The following is an 18,865-nucleotide window of genomic DNA, read 5'->3' as shown; positions in this document are numbered from 1 at the left end:
TTCCACGGTGAAGGAATAATAACATCGTGTAATAAAAATCGAACCCGCAAAAAAAATTATTTGCGTAATTACTGGTGGTAGGGCGTTTTGTTGGCCCACATAGGTAGATACCACCACCGTGCCTGTTTCTACCATGAATAAGTTAATACGTGTTTCAGTTTGAAGGGTGGGGCAACCGTTTTACTGTTAAAACTGAGACCTTAGAACTCATGTCTCTAAGTGAATGACGGAAATTACTTTGTTAATGCCTATGCTCTCTGGTGACCAATTTACTCCAATAAACTTTATACTAAGCAATAATGAGATTCACATTCAACTAGTCACATTCGACGTTCAAACAGTTGTTGTTGTTTTAGTCCTTGGGTATCCCGCTGGTACATAGGGCCCTCACAAGTTGTCTCCACTTGACCTTGTCTTGCGCTTGCTCCTAGACATCACTCCAGGTCAGCAGTCCTCATCTCACTCTTCACGGTCCGTCGCCAAAAGTCTGAGTGTTTTACTGGTGGGAGGACCTCTGGTGAGTCCGCGCGGGTAGGTACCACCGCCCTGTCTATTTCTGCCGTGAAGCAGTAGTGCATTTCGGTTTGAAGGGCGGGGCAGCCGTTATAACTATACTGACAGCTTAGAACTTATATGTCAAGGTGGATGGCGCATTTACGTTGTAGACGTCTATGGGCTCCAGTAACCACTTAAGACCAGATGGGCTGTGAGCTCGTCCACCCATTTAAGCAATAAAAAATTTAAAAAAATCCTCATTTGTGTTCGACAGGAATGTATCCTTGCCATTACACGGGAGGCAATCAGGGGTGGCTCTTCGAAAACGGCCTCATCCGGCATCACAGTCTCTGCGTCTCCTTGTCCAACGAGGATCGTGTCACGGCAGTATTAGCACCCTGCGACCCTTCGGACGACGCCCAGCTCTGGACACGGAAGGGTCAACTCATAAGACACGAGAAACTGGACGCGTGCTTAGACACGGAACGCACTGATCTACATCTAGAACAATGCGACGAAGACAAACCGAGTCAGCAATTCACCTTTTAAACTCAACTGATCCAAGTATTTAATTGGTTTTATATTTGACGTGTAATGAATGACGTTACTTGTAGGAGATTAGATTTAGGAATCAGATTTTCGGATAGACGTGAATGATTTATTACAAATTAGTTTTAGGCTTCAGTTAATACATGAGATAGGACAATGTTAAATCGAGTTATAAGCAATAAATATATTTAAAAAAGATAGAGCTATGATTGTCTAAGCACATACAAAAGTACTTAGTGATCTTGAAATAATAAAACGTAAAACATTAACGTGATAGTTGGGAAATTTTAAATATTTCGGCTATTAAAAAATAAATCTATAAAACATATTAATCCGGTTAATCGAGATGTAGTACCACAAGTAATTATTAACAAATATATATATTAAAAACAATTAATTCACGGAAGGATTTCTATTGTAAAACTACTGTCTACATGAATTGCTATTTATGTGTTTACACTTTTATATCGCGTACTTAAAATTATTGTATAGGTGCTCTTAGATCGTATAATATAAATAGGCGCCGTATCTAAAACAATTTGAAGGCGCCCTTTGATTTCTTGTTTGTGAGAATCATAATTACGTGAAACATATTTTTGTCTCGAATTCAAAATCAGTTTAAAACATTCTTAAAGTCAACAACATATTGAAATCGCAAGCGTGGTTTTTGTGTCGATTAATTAATTTTTCATGGAATTTTTTATTTCATGATAATATGCTCTTTTTCAACTGGTAGTAAATATGAATAAATCATTTATAACATCACAATATCGTAATGTGATGCATGACATAGCTACAATTCTATTCGTGAACGGGGCTTGAACATAAGCGACAGTTAAAGACTGCTAGTAATTATGATTTGAACAAACCGTACTAAGTAGACACTTTTAGCGTTAAGAATTGTACATTCCATTTTAGTTGTGAGATAAACAAATTTTAAAACTATTTTTAGTCTGCATTAGAATGTAATCTTCAGAAATTTCTATTGACTATAAACAAAATAATTTCATATCGAAATAACTAATCTAATTTAAGATGTTCTAGAATTTTCACAAGACGTAAACGTGATTGAGAACCACTTTTACGGTTTTAGCTCGTGTTTTAGTTTTGGTAAATTTTCAACATTTTCAAGGCGTTTTTACAGTTTTGCTGGTCACGTAAGGACTGCGTGACGACCAGTGTACAATTTCCAAAAACATTCAAAATTAAGTTAATATGCGGAATCATTTAGTATCACCAGTATTTTTCTCATAAATACTGTCAAAAGAGCGTCGTTTAGTTTTTTTATTAGTTTACCTATATTTAGACTACTATTAACAAAATTAATACATCATTTATCTTACTTTAAAAGACAGATAATGTATCAATGTGCAAAGATGATTAACATTAAAAATATCACATGTTAAACTTTTAAAACACTCTCCTGTAAAATTAGTAAGTTTTGAGATTATACCGTTTTAATGCGAGAAGACGATACGTTAGATGACACTTAGAGAAATTATTGTTACCATTAACCTAAGTATTGATAAGTGCCGGGATAGTGGAATGCGGATTTTATGTAAATACAAATATGTATAAATGTAATAGTACCTATGTAGCTCTATATACATATTTTACAATAAGTTTTTACGTGTGCTTTTTACTAATCAATTCAGAACAAACTAAAGCTCTTATTTGTTGTTTGTCGAGTGTTTAGTTTTTTTTTTTATTGCCTTTATAGGCAGACGAGCATACGGCCCACCTGATGGTAAGTGGTCACCGTCGCTCATGGACGTCAGCAATGCCAGGGGCAGAGCCAAGCCGCTGCTTGCAAGCTTGAGATATCCATTCGACTTTTTTAAAGACTCTTATTGCAAATATTGTTAGAAAGAATGCACGTAAATATTTTTTACTTTGGTCTTTGGCAAAATTTTAGTAGTGTAAACAAAACAAGCGTAAAGTTTTTTGTTTACTGTGTAGATATGTGATCGAGCTCAAGTCTCATCTGGTGTTAAGCTATTACCGAAGCCCGTGGGTATCACAATGTGAATACTGTCGTCACACACCTCGACACGTGATATCGAATTTCTCAATTTTATTATTTAGGTAACGGCTTTCCCACCCTCCTGTCGATCCTTGAGTCGCCTTTACGACACTCAGAAGAAAGGAGTGGTGTTATCCTAGGACGACGCCTCACGGCCGACGCCTTTAAAAAATATAGTAAAAAAAAAAGACGGACGCATTCAATCAAATAAATTTGTCAAATATTTTGTATTGTTCCTAAATCTTCCATTTTTTGTGGCTGAACTGTAAGTAGTACATTAAGCTACAATAAATATGATATAAGCACTCGGTACAGCTTACGAATATACATATGGTGTATGTCAGTTTATAAACTACATCTTAAGGCGTTACCTCGAAATTTCCTCGACCCTCGTCTCCGTCGAGGATACTTTAAAAATAATCTCAATTAATTGTCAAATTAGAAATTTTGACTAAAATCCTGTAGTGAGATTGAGTGGTTCTCAGAGATGAAATATACTGAAAATAGAAATATATTAAAATATATTATGTATTTGAAAAACTCAAACTGCACTATAAGAAAAATTATTACTGGATGCTGATTTTGGTTGTGCAATTTGAAGGCGACGTGGATACCTCTTACAAAATAAAACGCTGTTTGTAAAAAAAATGGCGAACGTGCGTGAAAGAAGTGAAACTTCTTTAGCGCTATGTGTGGTTTTCTTCATTTTTCATCCTTAAATCAATTTTCTCTAGTAATAGCGAATGTTGTGTATAAGAGAAACGACCTAGCTCGCTTTGTCCTTTCCCTCTCTCCATGGTCGAGTGGTTCGCGAGACGCTCTGTCTATTTTCTCACTCTCGCTCTTCCTAAATTGTATCTCTTCTCTCAAGCCGTTAAATTTTACTCTGAACGCGAGTTAAATTTTACCCTCAACGCACCTAAAGAAGTTTCACTTCAAAAAGTATCGACTGTCTACAATATTATTTCTACGTTTTTGTAAATCCAAAAGGGTTCGAGGCAACGTCTTTAGCTACGAGTGTTACTTTATATACGTACTTAGCTTACACAAACCAGTGGTAGACATTAGAATCCTCATTTACCTTAGAGTACAAACTGATGCATCACAAAATTATAACGTAATTAGATTTTAGCGGAAAATGTTATGTAAATCTCAGTTCGTGTATACTTTTAGTAATGTATAGATATTATTTTAATACTCGTTATTTTGTAGCAATATTTTATTTTTATACAAATGTTTACGTTCTTAAGTTTTTATTTTTATTTTTATATTTATGTTTATTTCTTGTTTTATTGTTGCTTTTACATCAAAAACGTTATTAGAATAGTTACCTGGTTTTTCAAATTTCTTCACCACATCAGACTCAAACTAGAAACTGCTTTTTTTCTGTTCGTGAACATGTATCAAGTATATACATATTATTATTACTTCAGATTACTGCAAACATTTCAAAAATATCTGTTCATCTTTTCTAATATCTTATGCCCAAACTAGACAAAAATAATGTAATTGAGTTCCAATTTAGAATCTTGCCAGTCCCTCAAATTATCTTAGGCCAAAAAGTAGCCTTACTTTTACGAAAATGCGCATTAGCGCACCTTTTACTACACAATTTGCTTAATAAAATACACGTATTTATTTGTAATACAGATATTTTACTAAACTCTTTTGTGGAGTGAATGTAATTTCTAATGAAAACCTAAGGTACTATTTTTTTAAGCTAATACATTCCTTCTTAATTGTTTTGTAATGAACTAAAATAAGAGACTGCTTTTTTATGTTGTTAATAAGGACTTAACTTTTAAACTTTATCCTGAGTTTTGTGCACTTCATAAAACAAGTGGGTAGATTTTAATTTTTATCTTATTAAGCCTAATGAGATTTACGTACGTGACTTGTTCTAGGTGAACATTATATAAGATCAAGTTCTAAATATTTATTGCCCTTGTGGGCAAACGAGCATACGGATGATGAGGGATCACCATCGCTCAAGGACATCAGCAACGCCACCGGCAAAGCCAAATGCTTATCGTAGTGTTCTAGCATATTATTAACTATAATGCGCGCTTCATAAAAAAAAAATAACTCTGGTACAATTGTCGGTTTCTATCTTTCATTGCCTATAGACGCAAAAGAGTTCAGGGCTTATCTTGTAACCGGTCACCGAGGTTAACGCATATCGGCAATGCCAGATCCTACTATCACGCTGTGACTCCTTTCAAACCACGTTTGAGCAAGGACTATCACAGCTATGGGAAAGAAGAGTTAATTTCGGCCCCAGCCTAATTGAAGAAGTTAAAATTCTCTCTGGATCTTTCCATAAAACACACTTAGACTCGCACTTAGCAAATATTAAGTATATAATAGTAAACTAAACTGTTGAATTTAACATTTTGTAAATTTAGTAGTTGTATAATTCATATCTTAGAAGTGTTTTAGGGGATGATGCAATTTAAAGTTTTCCGGAAAAAAAATATCGTAAAATTATAACTTATCGAAATTATAGACGAACAGATCATGTAGATGATTATAGTAGAATTATTTTGTCCGTGCAGTTTGGATCATAAAAAATCGGAGCGGTGAAGCTAATATTTCGCTCTCTCTTCCACTCACGAGCCTTATGGACGGGCATAGTGATGCGCATTATTGTTTTGTCGATAAGCGTTATCGATAGCGTATTTAGTTTTTTCATTTTGTGGGTTAGTGATAAAAATGAAAGAAAATATCACTAATCGAACACTTAAACCACATATCGCCGCAGCAAGTTAACGAGAACGGCAGAAATTAACACTTTGTAACTTTTCGGGATCTATTCTTATTTCAGTGAAAATTTTTAACACATTGTTGATAACAACACGTTTAAATATTATTTTGAATAAATTCTGCCGTTTTGATACAAAACAAAGGAGTAGCCATTGTGTTACTAAAAAAATTCAGAAAACGAATGCATAAAAACACATTTCTCTTCGACATAATGTACTATAATTTGCAGGTAAGTACAAATGACTCTTAACTTATCAATGTCTCACCACCCTTCGTATACCACCCCGCCGCCGTGTATCTGCTTTCGATGACTCATTTGTTTTTATCGATAATGGCGTTGCGCCCGCGCAACATGCTCACCGCCCTAGCCGGGCTATGTTTTATGACCCAAACTGCACGGACAAAATAATTCTACTATAGTTGACTATTGTATTAAATTTTTTTTATCAAAGTTTTATGTCTGGTGTTATTCGATAATACATTTCTTTACATTAAGTGGCGTATTGACTTCCTAGTCAAATTTTTTTTTGTTTCTTTTATAAGAAAATTGTGTGATCTTATTTGAATAAGCGATAACGAATACTGCATACCTAAATAAAAGACGTTTTTATTATTATTGATCGCATTTTATTCTGTACTATCCCCAATAGAGAGTAAAGAAGAAGGAATAAAAAGGAAAAAAGAAGAAAAGTAATAGAGTAGACAGAAATATGTTCGGTAGAAACTATTTATTACTTGGACCGGCCAACAAGCTCACGGCTTATCTGGTGTTAAGGGGGTATATCAAACCCGTAAACATTACAACGTGAATTCCGTCACTTTTATTGAAAAAAGAGGTCAAACTCTGTATTGTATGTACATACTAATATCTTTGCCCATTCATTTCTATTATATCTATGTTTTTCGGGAAAATATTATTTACTACTTAAAATATCAGTACAGGAAAAAAAGCTTCTAAAATTTCACACTCAATTTATTATTATATTACATTCTCAAATCACAATATTAGTTTTACCTTCCAATATGTTATTATATTATGTGAATATAATAAAAACATCAGTCTTAAATTTAACCTTATCCAAACAAAACCTAATATAATGACTAAGATCAACAAGAAAGAAAACAGTTTTTCTTTCGATTTGCGGCGTAATATTTTGCTTCCTTCATAAAACACTAATAGCTATTAAACACAGCCGCTTAAAGCGAAATAAATATAAAATATTCAGAATACCATAATGACGTCAATGTCCGAGTGCGCTAACAATATGCGGTAAAGAGACAGACGTGTCTTTCCTAATCCCCACTAATACTACATATCTTAAACTTCCCAAACTTTTTCAAATGATACGAAATTCTTACTAAATCTATTGAAGTGAAACTTCTAATGCGACTTCCAATAAGGTTGCGTTAAACTAGAAAGAGACAGAGCGAGAGTAAATGCGTGGCGTGGCTCTCGAACGCATGCGCGTAGTATACCTGTTACAGGCCAGCGCGAGCGTCAGCAACGAGAAAGGTCCAATATGTTAAAGAAGTTTTTAAAAAAATATATATATTTATTTTTCTATCTATTATTTCAAATATATATAATATAAATGTTGAAGATGTCGCATCTCTTATACACAGCATTCCCTATTGCACTACACCGAATTCTGAAATAAGTTTATTTTGGTTTGGTTTGGCTCGGCTCGGCTCGGCTGTCTATCCGTCTGTCCGTCCGTCTATCTGTCTGTCTGTCTGTCTGTCTGTTTGTCTGTCTGTTGTTTGTTTGTTTGTTTGTTTGTTGTTAACTTAGAAGTAGAAACACAATCATAATTTGCATCTGTGCTTGGATACGTGTAAAACCTTTATCTCAAGTAGCAGTGCTCCTGGTACAAAGAATACAACAGCTTTACTTCAGATTACTTTACTTTACTTTAAGTCGGAGCACGTTGCCAGAATTGGCGAGCGACTGAATAGCTATCCCTCTGGGAGCCGAGCTTTCTGGTCGCTGGCTAAGGCTGCAGAGAAAACTTCTGCAGGTCTAGTCTTCCACCACTGCGTAAGTCCAATGACAGTCTAGCTCATAGTGCGAAGGAGAAGGCTAACCTTCTGGTCAAACTCTTTGCCTCATACTCGACTTTGGATGACAGAGGAGCCACGCCGCCCAACATCTCCCGGTGCGACAGCTCCTTGTCTGAGATTCGCATCACACAGCGTGCGGTCAGGCAGGAGCTTCGGCTTCTTGATGTCCATAAGTCGAGTGGGCCGGATTGCATCCCCGCAGTGGTTCTAAAAACATGCGCCCCTGAATTGACACCCGCGCTAACGCGTCTATATCGCCTCTCGTACAATACCAACAGGGTTCCGTCTTCATGGAAGACTGCTCATGTCCACCCTATCCCCACAAAGGGCGACCGGTCGGACCCCTCGAATTACAGACCTATCACGATAACTTCCTTGCTTTCCAAGGTAATGGAGCGAATCATAAACATCCAACTTCTTAAGTATCTTGAGGATCGCCAGCTGATCAGTGACCGGCAGTACGGTTTCCGTCATGGTCGCTCAGCTGGCGATCTTCTTGTATAAATTAATAGTAAAAATTCAAAGTGATGTTATGTGAGCTTAAAGTATGACAATTAACAAAAATTATTGAAACGGGTGGTCCCGCCGTAGTTTCTTAGTTAGTTATTAAGGTTCTATTGTCAAAGACTATTACTTCTATAGTCACAAATTTCGACTACACCTATAGACAAATAAATATAAAGATAAACAATATTAACCTATTCTCAATTTCACTACCACTTAAAGCAATAAGAAAAGTCTGACAATAAACAAAGGGTTATATTATGTAGGTGTGTGTGGGTGTGTGTCAAATACATGGTAGTGTATGTAATTTTTTTTTGATTTAATTTATTATTAATTCATAATTTTATGTACACTTGTCGTTTGAAATAAAATAAATCATTCATTTATCATTAGAGTCAAGCGTAAATAAGAAAATTTTAAATTTAAAAAAAAAAAACAAAAGACCCACCTAACGTTCTTATTAAATACTCGCATATATCGACATGGCTGGAGAATATAAGGTCGTCCCGCGGAGGTCCGTAAATTGAGGCCATCAAACCCTCTATTCCATATCTCAGGAAGGAGCAAGCCCTCGCGAGCCTCCACACTATAGGCAGGGGGTCGTCGCCACTGCCTATCCCGTACACTGCTAGAAACATAAGGGGCACGCTGACGGACGGACCCAGGACCACCGAATTCTGAAATAATGACATATCTGAAATAAATTGATTTGATTTGATCTAGTTTAGTTTGGTTTGGTTGGTTTGTTTGGTTGGTTTGGCTCGGCTCGGCTCGGCTCGGCTCGGCTCGGCTCGGCTCGGCTCGGCTCGGCTCGGCCCCGTTTGGCTCGGCTCGGCTCGGCCCCGTTTGGCTCGGCTCGGCTCGGCTCGGCTCGGCTAGGCTAGGCTCGGCTCGTTTGTTTGTATGTTTAGAAGAAGAAACACAATCATAATTTGCATCTGTGCTTGGATACGTGTAAAACCTATATCTCAAGCAGCAGTGCTCCTGGTACAAAGAATACAACAGTTTTACTTCAGATACAAAAATTAAACTGAATTTCATGGATTGCTTAAAAGTGCTGTTATGTGAGCTTAAAGTATGACATTTATCATTCGTTTAGTTTAGTTTAGTTTAGGTTGGTTTAGTTAAATTAAGTTTAGTTTGGTTTGGTTTGGTTTGGTTTGGTTTAGTTTGGTTTGGTTTAGTTTGGTTTGGTTTGTTTGGTTTGGTTTGGTTTGGTTGGTTTTTTTGGTTGGTTTGGCTCGGCTCGGCTCGGCTCGGCTCGGCTCGGCTCGGCTCGGCTCGGCTCGGCTCGGCTCGGCTCGGCTCGGCTCGGCTCGGCTCGGCTCGGCTCGGCTCGGCTCGGCTCGGCTAGGCTAGGCTCGGCTCGTTTGTTCGTATGTTTAGAAGAAGAAACACAATCATAATTTGCATCTGTGCTTGGATACGTGTAAAACCTATATCTCAAGCAGCAGTGCTCCTGGTACAAAGAATACAACAGTTTTACTTCAGATACAAAAATTAAACTGAATTTCATGGATTGCTTAAAAGTGCTGTTATGTGAGCTTAAAGTATGACAATTAACAAAAATTATTGAAACTAGTGGTCCTGCAGTAGTCGAAATTCAACTATAATTAATTGAAATTATAAGTTTGAACATTATTAAGGTTCTATTGTCAAAGACTATTACTTCTATAGTCACAAATTTTGACTACACCTATAGACAAATAAATATAAAGATAAACAATATTAACCTATTCTCAATTTGACTACGACTTAAAGCAATAAGAAAAGTCTGACAATAAACAAAGGGTTATATTATGTAGGTGTGTGTGGGTGTGGGTCAAATACTTGGTAGTGTATGTAATTTTTTTTTGATTTAATTTATTTTTAATTCATAATTTTATGTACACTTGTCGTCTGAAATAAAATAAGTCATTCATTTTTAGTTTAGTTTAGGTTGGTTTGGTTTAGTTTAGTTTAGTTTAGTTTGGTTTGGTTTGTTTGGTTTGGTTTGGTTGGTTTGTTTGTTTGTTTGTTTGTTTGGTTTGGTTTGGTTTGGTTTGGTTTGGTTGGTTTTTTTGGTTGGTTTGGCTCGGCTCGGCTCGGCTCGGCACAGCTCGGCTCGGCTCGGCTCGGCTCGGCTCGGCTCGGCACAGCTCGGCTCGGCTCGGCTCGGCTTGGCTCGGCTCGGCTCGGCTCGGCTCGGCTCGGCTTGGCTCGGCTCGGCTCGGCTCGGCTCGGCTCGGCCCCGTTTGGCTCGGCTCGGCTCGGCTCGGCTCGGCTCGGCTCCGTTTGGCTCGGCTCGGCTAGGCTAGGCTAGGCTCGGCTCGTTTGTTTGTATGTTTAGAAGAAGAAACACAATCATAATTTGCATCTGTGCTTGGATACGTGTAAAACCTATATCTCAAGCAGCAGTGCTCCTGGTACAAAGAATACAACAGTTTTACTTCAGATACAAAAATTAAACTGAATTTCATGGATTGCTTAAAAGTGCTGTTATGTGAGCTTAAAGTATGACAATTAACAAAAATTATTGAAACTAGTGGTCCTGCAGTAGTCGAAATTCAACTATAATTAATTGAAATTATAAGTTTGAACATTATTAAGGTTCTATTGTCAAAGACTATTACTTCTATAGTCACAAATTTTGACTACACCTATAGACAAATAAATATAAAGATAAACAATATTAACCTATTCTCAATTTGACTACGACTTAAAGCAATAAGAAAAGTCTGACAATAAACAAAGGGTTATATTATGTAGGTGTGTGTAGGTGTGTGTCAAATACTTGGTAGTGTATGTAATTTTTTTTTGATTTAATTTATTTTTAATTCATAATTTTATGTACACTTGTCGTTTGAAATAAAATAAGTCATTCATTTCTCATTACTTTAGTTTAGTTTAGTTTAGGTTGGTTTGGTTTAGTTTAGTTTAGTTTAGTTTAGTTTAGTTTGGTTTGGTTTGTTTGGTTTGGTTTGGTTTGGTTTGGTTGGTTTGTTTGGTTTGGTTTGGTTTGGTTTGGTTTGGTTTGGTTGGTTTTTTTGGTTGGTTTGGCTCGGCTCGGCTCGGCTCGGCTCGGCACAGCTCGGCTCGGCTCGGCTCCGTTCGGCTCGGCTCGGCTCGTTTGTTTGTTTGTTTAGAAGAAGAAACACAATCATAATTTGCATCTGTGCTTGGATACGTGTAAAACCTATATCTCAAGCAGCAGTGCTCCTGGTACAAAGAATACAACAGTTTTACTTCAGATACAAAAATTAAACTGAATTTCATGGATTGCTTAAAAGTGATGTTATGTGAGCTTAAAGTATGACAATTAACAAAAATTATTGAAACTAGTGGTCCTGCAGTAGTCGAAATTCAACTATAATTAATTGAAATTATAAGTTTGAACATTATTAAGGTTCTATTGTCAAAGACTATTACTTCTATTGTCAGAAATTTCGACTACACCTATAGACAAATAAATATAAAGATAAACAATATTAACCTATTCTCAATTTGACTACGACTTAAAATAATAAGAATAGTTTGACCATAAACAAAGGGTTATATTATGTAGGTCTGTGTCAAATACATGGTAGTGTATGTAATAATTTTTTTATTTAATTTATTATTAATTCATATTTTTATGTACACTTGTCGTTTGAAATAAAATAAATCATTCATTTATCATTCGTTTAGTTTAGTTTAGTTTAGGTTGGTTTAGTAAAGTTTAGTTTAGTTTGGTTTGGTTTGTTTGGTTTGGTTTGGTTTGGTTTGGTTTGTTTGGTTTAGTTTAGGTTGGTTTAGTTTAGTTTGGTTTGGTTGGTTTTTTTGGTTGGTTTGGCTCGGCTCGGCTCAGCTCGGCTCGGCTCGGCTCGGCTCGGCTCGGCTCGGCTCGGCTCGGCTCGGCTCGTTTGTTTGTTTGTTTAGAAGAAGAAACACAATCATAATTTGCATCTGTGCTTGGATACGTGTAAAACCTATATCTCAAGAGGCAGTGCTCCTGGTACAAAGAATACAACAGTTTTACTTCAGATACAAAAATTAAACTGAATTTCATGGATTGCTTAAAAGTGATGTTATGTGAGCTTAAAGTATGACAATTAACAAAAATTATTGAAACTAGTGGTCCTGCAGTAGTCGAAATTCAACTATAATTAATTGAAATTATAAGTTTGAACATTATTAAGGTTCTATTGTCAAAGACTATTACTTCTATAGTCACAAATTTCGTCTACACCTATAGACAAACAAATATAAAGGTAAACAATACTATCCTATTCTCAATTTGACTACGACTTAAAGCAATAAGAAAAGTCTGACAATAAACAAAGGGTTATATTATGTAGGTGTGTGTGGGTGTGTGTCAAATACTTGGTAGTGTATGTAATTTTTTTTTGATTTTATTTATTATTAATTCATAATTTTATGTACACTTGTCGTCTGAAATAAAATAAGTCATTCATTTATCATTACTTTAGTTTATTTATTTATTTATTTATTTATTTATTTAATAAGTTGCACCAACAAAGTGATCATCAATACAAAACATTGACAAATTGACAAAAGTTCATGGCAGATGTCACCTCAATTATAGGTGCAATCGACATTGCATTAACATCAAAAATAAAAATAAAATATACAGCTAAGAATTGGATACATTTCATTCATTGCTTAAGATTAATTTAATTGGGAGATGATCCGCGACAGATTTTTCCTGTAAGTAGTGAGACAATTTGAAAAAACATCTATTTCACTTAAAATAAGTTCAGCGCAATCGGACAACTCCGAAGGAACATTGACGGAGACCGCGCTACCGTGGACATTATTGTAGTCCCAAAGGATTCTGTTTAAGGGAGAGTAAGCACCTAAATTCGAACGAGCGGGCTTTCTTATAAACGGTTTATATTTCTTCGTTCTTGGTTGGTACTTAGGGGCTGATATTTTTATCTGGGCTAATAGATTAGGTGTGTCGGTTATTCCATGAATTAGTTTGTACAGAAATATACCCCCCATTAGTTTTCTCCGGTTTAGAAGAGAGTCTAAATTAAAGTGGCAAAGTCTATCTTCATAGCTGGGTAACTTCCTACCCAGATTGTAGTTGTAAGATAAGTACCATAAAAACCGTTTCTGGACACTTTCCAATCGTTTCTTGTATATTTCATAGTAAGGATTCCACACAATGCAGCAATATTCCAAGGTACTGCGTACGAGAGCATTATAAATTGTGATCTTAGTGTTTGGTTTTTTGAAATCTTTGCAATTGCGAAATATAAATCCCAATGTTTTAAAGCTCTTTCTGGTAATATTCTGAATATGTGTGCTGAATTGCAGCTTACTATCAATGGTCACACCCAGATCCCTAATAGAGTCTACCTCAGATAGTGGTGCACCATTAATATGATACGTTCGGGAAAATGAGCGTCTTTTTCTAGTAAAACGAATTACATAGCATTTACTGATATTCAGACTCATGCCATTCGCACTGCACCAGCCAAACAAACTGTCCAAATCCCTCTGCAATAATTCAGAGTCAAGAGATGAGTTTACTTTCCTGAAGAATTTTAAGTCGTCGGCGAACATATAGAACTTTGTGCTACGAAAACACGAGCCAATGTCGTTGATGAATGCATTAAAAAGTAGAGGACCCAAATGAGAGCCTTGGGGAACCCCAGACAAAACTGGGAAGGACATCGACGAGTGACCCCCCGCAACAACCGTGGACGATCTGTTCGTTAAATATGATTGAAGCCAATGCAAAAGTGTACCAGCAATCCCGTACGATGACAGCTTCGACAGCAGTAAATTGTGGTTAACTCTGTCGAAGGCCTTACTAAAATCTGTGTATATAGTGTCTAATGAATCTCCATGGTCAACACCTTGAGTCAAGTCCTCGACAAAGGACATCAAGTTCGTAGTTGTGGATCTTGCCTTAATGAACCCATGCTGCTCCGTAGCAAAAATCTGTCTAAAATGCCAAGACAAAACGGGATACAACACCATTTCGAAAACTTTAGCAAAAACCGTTAGAATGGAGATAGGCCTATAGTTCTTCACCATGCCGGTGTCTCCACTCTTAAATAGCGGCAAAATCAGTGATTGTTTCCAAGCCAAAGGAAATACACCAGAGCTCAGAGATTTATTAAAAATAATTGAAAGTGGTGAGCTTAATGCGTAAGCACACCTGGAAACAAATATAGACGGTAAACCATCTGAGCCCGCTCCCTTGTTTACATCAAGTCTTTTTAAAACCCTGTAAATCTGAGACTTGGTGACAGAAATGCATGTCAAGAAATTCATATTTGAAGACTCAACAGACTCAATAAAGCTGTGTATGCTGGTCGTATTATAGACTGAGGAGAAATGGGCAGCAAAAAGATTACAGATACTAGATCCATTCGTTGCTGTAGTGTCGTCAAGAGACATTTCGCCGGGCAATGTAATTTTTCCACTTCTTTTATGCTTTACAAAGGACCAAATTAACTTAGGGTTAGATGCTAAAGACGACTCCAGATTCTCCAAGTATCTGGTATAATTTAGATGTAATAACTTAGAACAGCGTTTCCTGAGCAACACAAAGGTTAATTCGTCGCGGGGATTACCGAATTTGCGAAATCTCGACCTGTACTTAAGTTTTTCTTTAAGCGTTCTAATTAGTATGCTTGAAAACCAGATGGGGCTATGATTGTTGCGTGGTACAAATTTAGGAACGTGCCGCTTTACTAACACTCTTAGGTAGGAATAAAATACTGCGACCATATCATCAACCGTAGCACAGGCCGTCAATTCATCCTCCCATGGGATAGCACTTAAGTCACTAACAATTTTGTTATAGTCTGCTTTGTAAAAGTGTAATTTAGAAGAGCATATTGGCAGTAAGGACTCAGAGCACTCAAGAGTAACACAGAACTGTAGTGGAGGATGAAGAGGATCAATAACCGAGAGTGGATCTGGGCACGCTTCAAGCTCTGAAATAGTTATGGTACTTAGTATAAGATCTAATATTTTACCTCGAGAATTCAAGCAGGAATTGTACTGACCCAAGTTGTTGAGTGACATGAAATCAATGAGCTCATTGTACAGTAAACTATTTGTAGTTTCACATGAAAGGCTAGACGTATGCATTTTTATCCAATTTATGCCGCTCATATTAAAGTCCCCCACTATAAGGGCCTCGCCGCTGTGATCATCCAATGTACGATTGGAGTTATTAATGAAACATTCTAGTATATGAAATTGAGCAGGTGGAGGTAGGTAAACAGCGCAGATGTATAAGTATTTCAATCTGTTCTTAGTATCACGCAACTCAAGCTTGACCCAGAGATCCTCACAATCCGATTCGCGATCGAACAAGCGAAACGATCTGAAACGCGTAGACACTGCAATTAACGTGCCCCCTCCCTCCTTGGTGCTGTGGAACCCCCGACTTTCTCGATCTCTCCTGTACAGTATATAGCGATCGTCAAAGAGTTCGTTATCCATAATACCACTGTTCAGCCAGGTCTCCGTCAATATTACCACATCGAAACCACAACAGACCACATTCCCAAAAAACTCAACTGTCTTTGTTCTTAAGCCTCTAACGTTTTGGTAATACACGTTAAGATTATGAAGAGCGCCCTATAGTAATGGTATGGCAAGTGTAGCCAGCTTATGACAAATTATTCAACAAATCGATATTCTTAACGTAGAGATATTTACTTTCGTCATTTTTGCGCATGTAGATGCGTCCATCTCGCACCCACACGTACCTGTAGTTCAGTTCTTTTGCCTTGGTGCGGGCTGCGGCATGAAGTGCCTTATTTTCAGGACTTAGGTGCTCAGCAACGTAGATTGCGGATTTCTTATTTCCACCGATACCTAGGTGACTAGTATTCAGTTTGTCATTCTGGTTGCTTTTGTTGAACTTGGTTGTACATGCCAGGAACTCGTCACGAAGGCGTTGGCTATTGAATCTTACGAGTATAGACCGGGGACGGGGACTAGTGCTGTTTAATTTAGCCATTCTCGAACAGTGTTGGATACTATTCTCGCCGATAGCACACTTTATTGTTCTTCCCAACTGTTGCACGATGTTCATTAAGTTCTCCTGCTTGTGCTCAGGAACACACTGGATCTCGATATTGGAGGACCGCGACTGTTGATCCAGAAAAGCAACTTTGGCCATAAGACCGCGATTGTTCACACGGAGATCTTCACATTCTCGCTCCAATTGTTTCATTGTTGCAGATTGAACACCCTGCACAGATCTGATCCTTTCCAATTCTTCGTTAAAGAATGATAGCGAAGATTCCAAGGTTGACACAGCGTTCTGAACTTCCATTAGCTTGGGCAGGAAACTCATCTTAAACAAGTTCTGTAGCTCCTCTCGAATAATGTCACGGATCCCCTCAGCTGACATACAAGAAGAGCTATGGTCGACCACGCGAGTTTTGGTACGGTGGGTGACATAATCGTGTTGCGGAGTGGACGCCACTCGAACTGGTGTGTCAGAATTGTCGCCCCCCTTTCGGTCCCTGCTACAACATAACACGCACAACCAGACAGCTTTGATTTCATTGGTCATGGCAGCATAATCCTTCAAGGAAATATTCAAGCAGGAGTGGTGAAATACGGCATCACAACGGGAACAGCGCAAGAACGGCGTGTCCTTTATTTTATCGAGGCATCCCGCACATTGGATAAGGGTTGCCATTTTGATGATCGGAAGAGAAAAATATATTTAATGAAATAAAAATATTGCTGAATTCACCTCTGAAGTACAGTACGCCGAGTACGGTCCTGTGTCGTTATTTCAACCGACCGTCGCGTCGAAGATGTAATGAAGGTAGTTTAATGCGGCAATCCAGATGTTTTTGCGTCGAAAATGTATTTACGATATCCCAAACGTCCTTATCGAAGCATCAAAATGACGGAAATACACTAATTATTGATTACCACAATGACTAAGAGTCGGCACTTTACTCAACACTCGAAGATATCAAATTAAATGAGGAGCAAATTTGACAAGATGTTGACGTATCGTTGACGTACGTAAAAAGCTATATCTCAAGCAGCAGTGCTCCTGGTACAAAGAATACAACAGTTTTACTTCAGATACAAAAATTAAACTGAATTTCATGGATTGCTTAAAAGTGCTGTTATGTGAGCTTAAAGTATGACAATTAACAAAAATTATTGAAACTAGTGGTCCTGCAGTAGTCGAAATTCAACTACAATTAATTGAAATTATAAGTTTGAACATTATTAAGGTTTTATTGTCAAAGACTATTACTTCTATTGTCAGAAATTTCGACTACACCTATAGACAAATAAATATAAAGATAAACAATACTATCCTATTCTCAATTTGACTACGACTTAAAGCAATAAGAAAAGTCTGACCATAAACAAAGGGTTATATTATGTAGGTGTGTGTCAAATACATGGTAGTGTATGTAATTTTTTTATATTTAAATTATTATTAATTCATAATTTTATGTAAACTTGTCGTCTGAAGTAAAATAAGTCATTCATTTATCATTCGTTTAGTTTAGTTTAGGTTGGTTTAGTTAAGTTTAGTTTAGTTTGGTTTGGTTTGGTTTAGTTTGGTTGAGTTTAGTTTAGTTTGGTTTGGTTGGTTTTTTTTGGTTGAATTGGCTCGGCTCGGCTTGGCTCGGCTCGGCTCGGCTCGGCTCGGCTCGGCTCGGCTCGGCTCGGCTAGGCTAGGCTAGGCTAGGCTAGGCTAGGCTCGTTTGTTTGTTTGTTTAGAAGAAGAAACACAATCATAATTTGCATCTGTGATTGGATACGTGATAAAACCTTTATCTCAAGCAGCAGTGCTCCTGGTACAAAGAATACAACAGTTTTACTTCAGATACAAAAATTAAACTGAATTTCATGGATTGCTTAAAAGTGCTGTTATGTGAGCTTAAAGTATGACAATTAACAAAAATTATTGAAACTAGTGGTCCTGCAGTAGTCGAAATTCAACTACAATTAATTGAAATTATAAGTTTGAACATTATTAAGGTTTTATTGTCAAAGACTATTACTTCTATTGTCAGAAATTTCGACTACACCTATAGACAAATAAATATAAAGATAAACAATATTAACCTATTCTCAATTTGACTACGACTTAAAGCAATAAGAAAAGTCTGACAATAAACAAAGGGTTATATTATGTAGGTGTGTGTGGGTGTGTGTCAAATACTTGGTAGTGTATGTAATTTTTTTTTGATTTAATTTATTTTTAATTCATAATTTTATGTACACTTGTCGTCTGAAATAAAATAAGTCATTCATTTTTAGTTTAGTTTAGGTTGGTTTGGTTTAGTTTAGTTTAGTTTAGTTTAGTTTAGTTTAGTTTGGTTTGGTTTGTTTGGTTTGGTTTGGTTGGTTTGTTTGTTTGTTTGGTTTGGTTTGGTTTGGTTGGTTTTTTTGGTTGGTTTGGCTCGGCTCGGCTCGGCTCGGCACAGCTCGGCTCGGCTCGGCTCGGCTCGGCTCGGCTCGGCACAGCTC

The 18,865-nt window shown here is 37.1% G+C and overlaps 1 protein-coding gene across 1 annotated transcript in view; it reads left to right on the top strand.

Moving 5' to 3' along the window:
- Nucleotides 1-6,446, top strand: part of LOC101738869 (polypeptide N-acetylgalactosaminyltransferase 2) — a 116,341-nt gene extending 109,895 nt beyond the window's left edge. The window contains exon 10 of the mRNA XM_038014451.2: nucleotides 770-6,446. Within this exon, the coding sequence (XP_037870379.1) occupies nucleotides 770-1,044 (275 nt within the window). The 3' untranslated portion in view covers nucleotides 1,045-6,446. The remainder of the gene's footprint in view (nucleotides 1-769) is intronic.
- The last annotated feature ends 12,419 nt before the right edge of the window (nucleotides 6,447-18,865 follow it).

The sequence above is a fragment of the Bombyx mori genome, chromosome 12 (assembly GCF_030269925.1).
Source record: "Bombyx mori chromosome 12, ASM3026992v2".
NCBI classification, from domain to species: Eukaryota; Metazoa; Arthropoda; class Insecta; order Lepidoptera; family Bombycidae; genus Bombyx; species Bombyx mori.
This window is presented reverse-complemented; position numbering and strand designations above follow the sequence as displayed.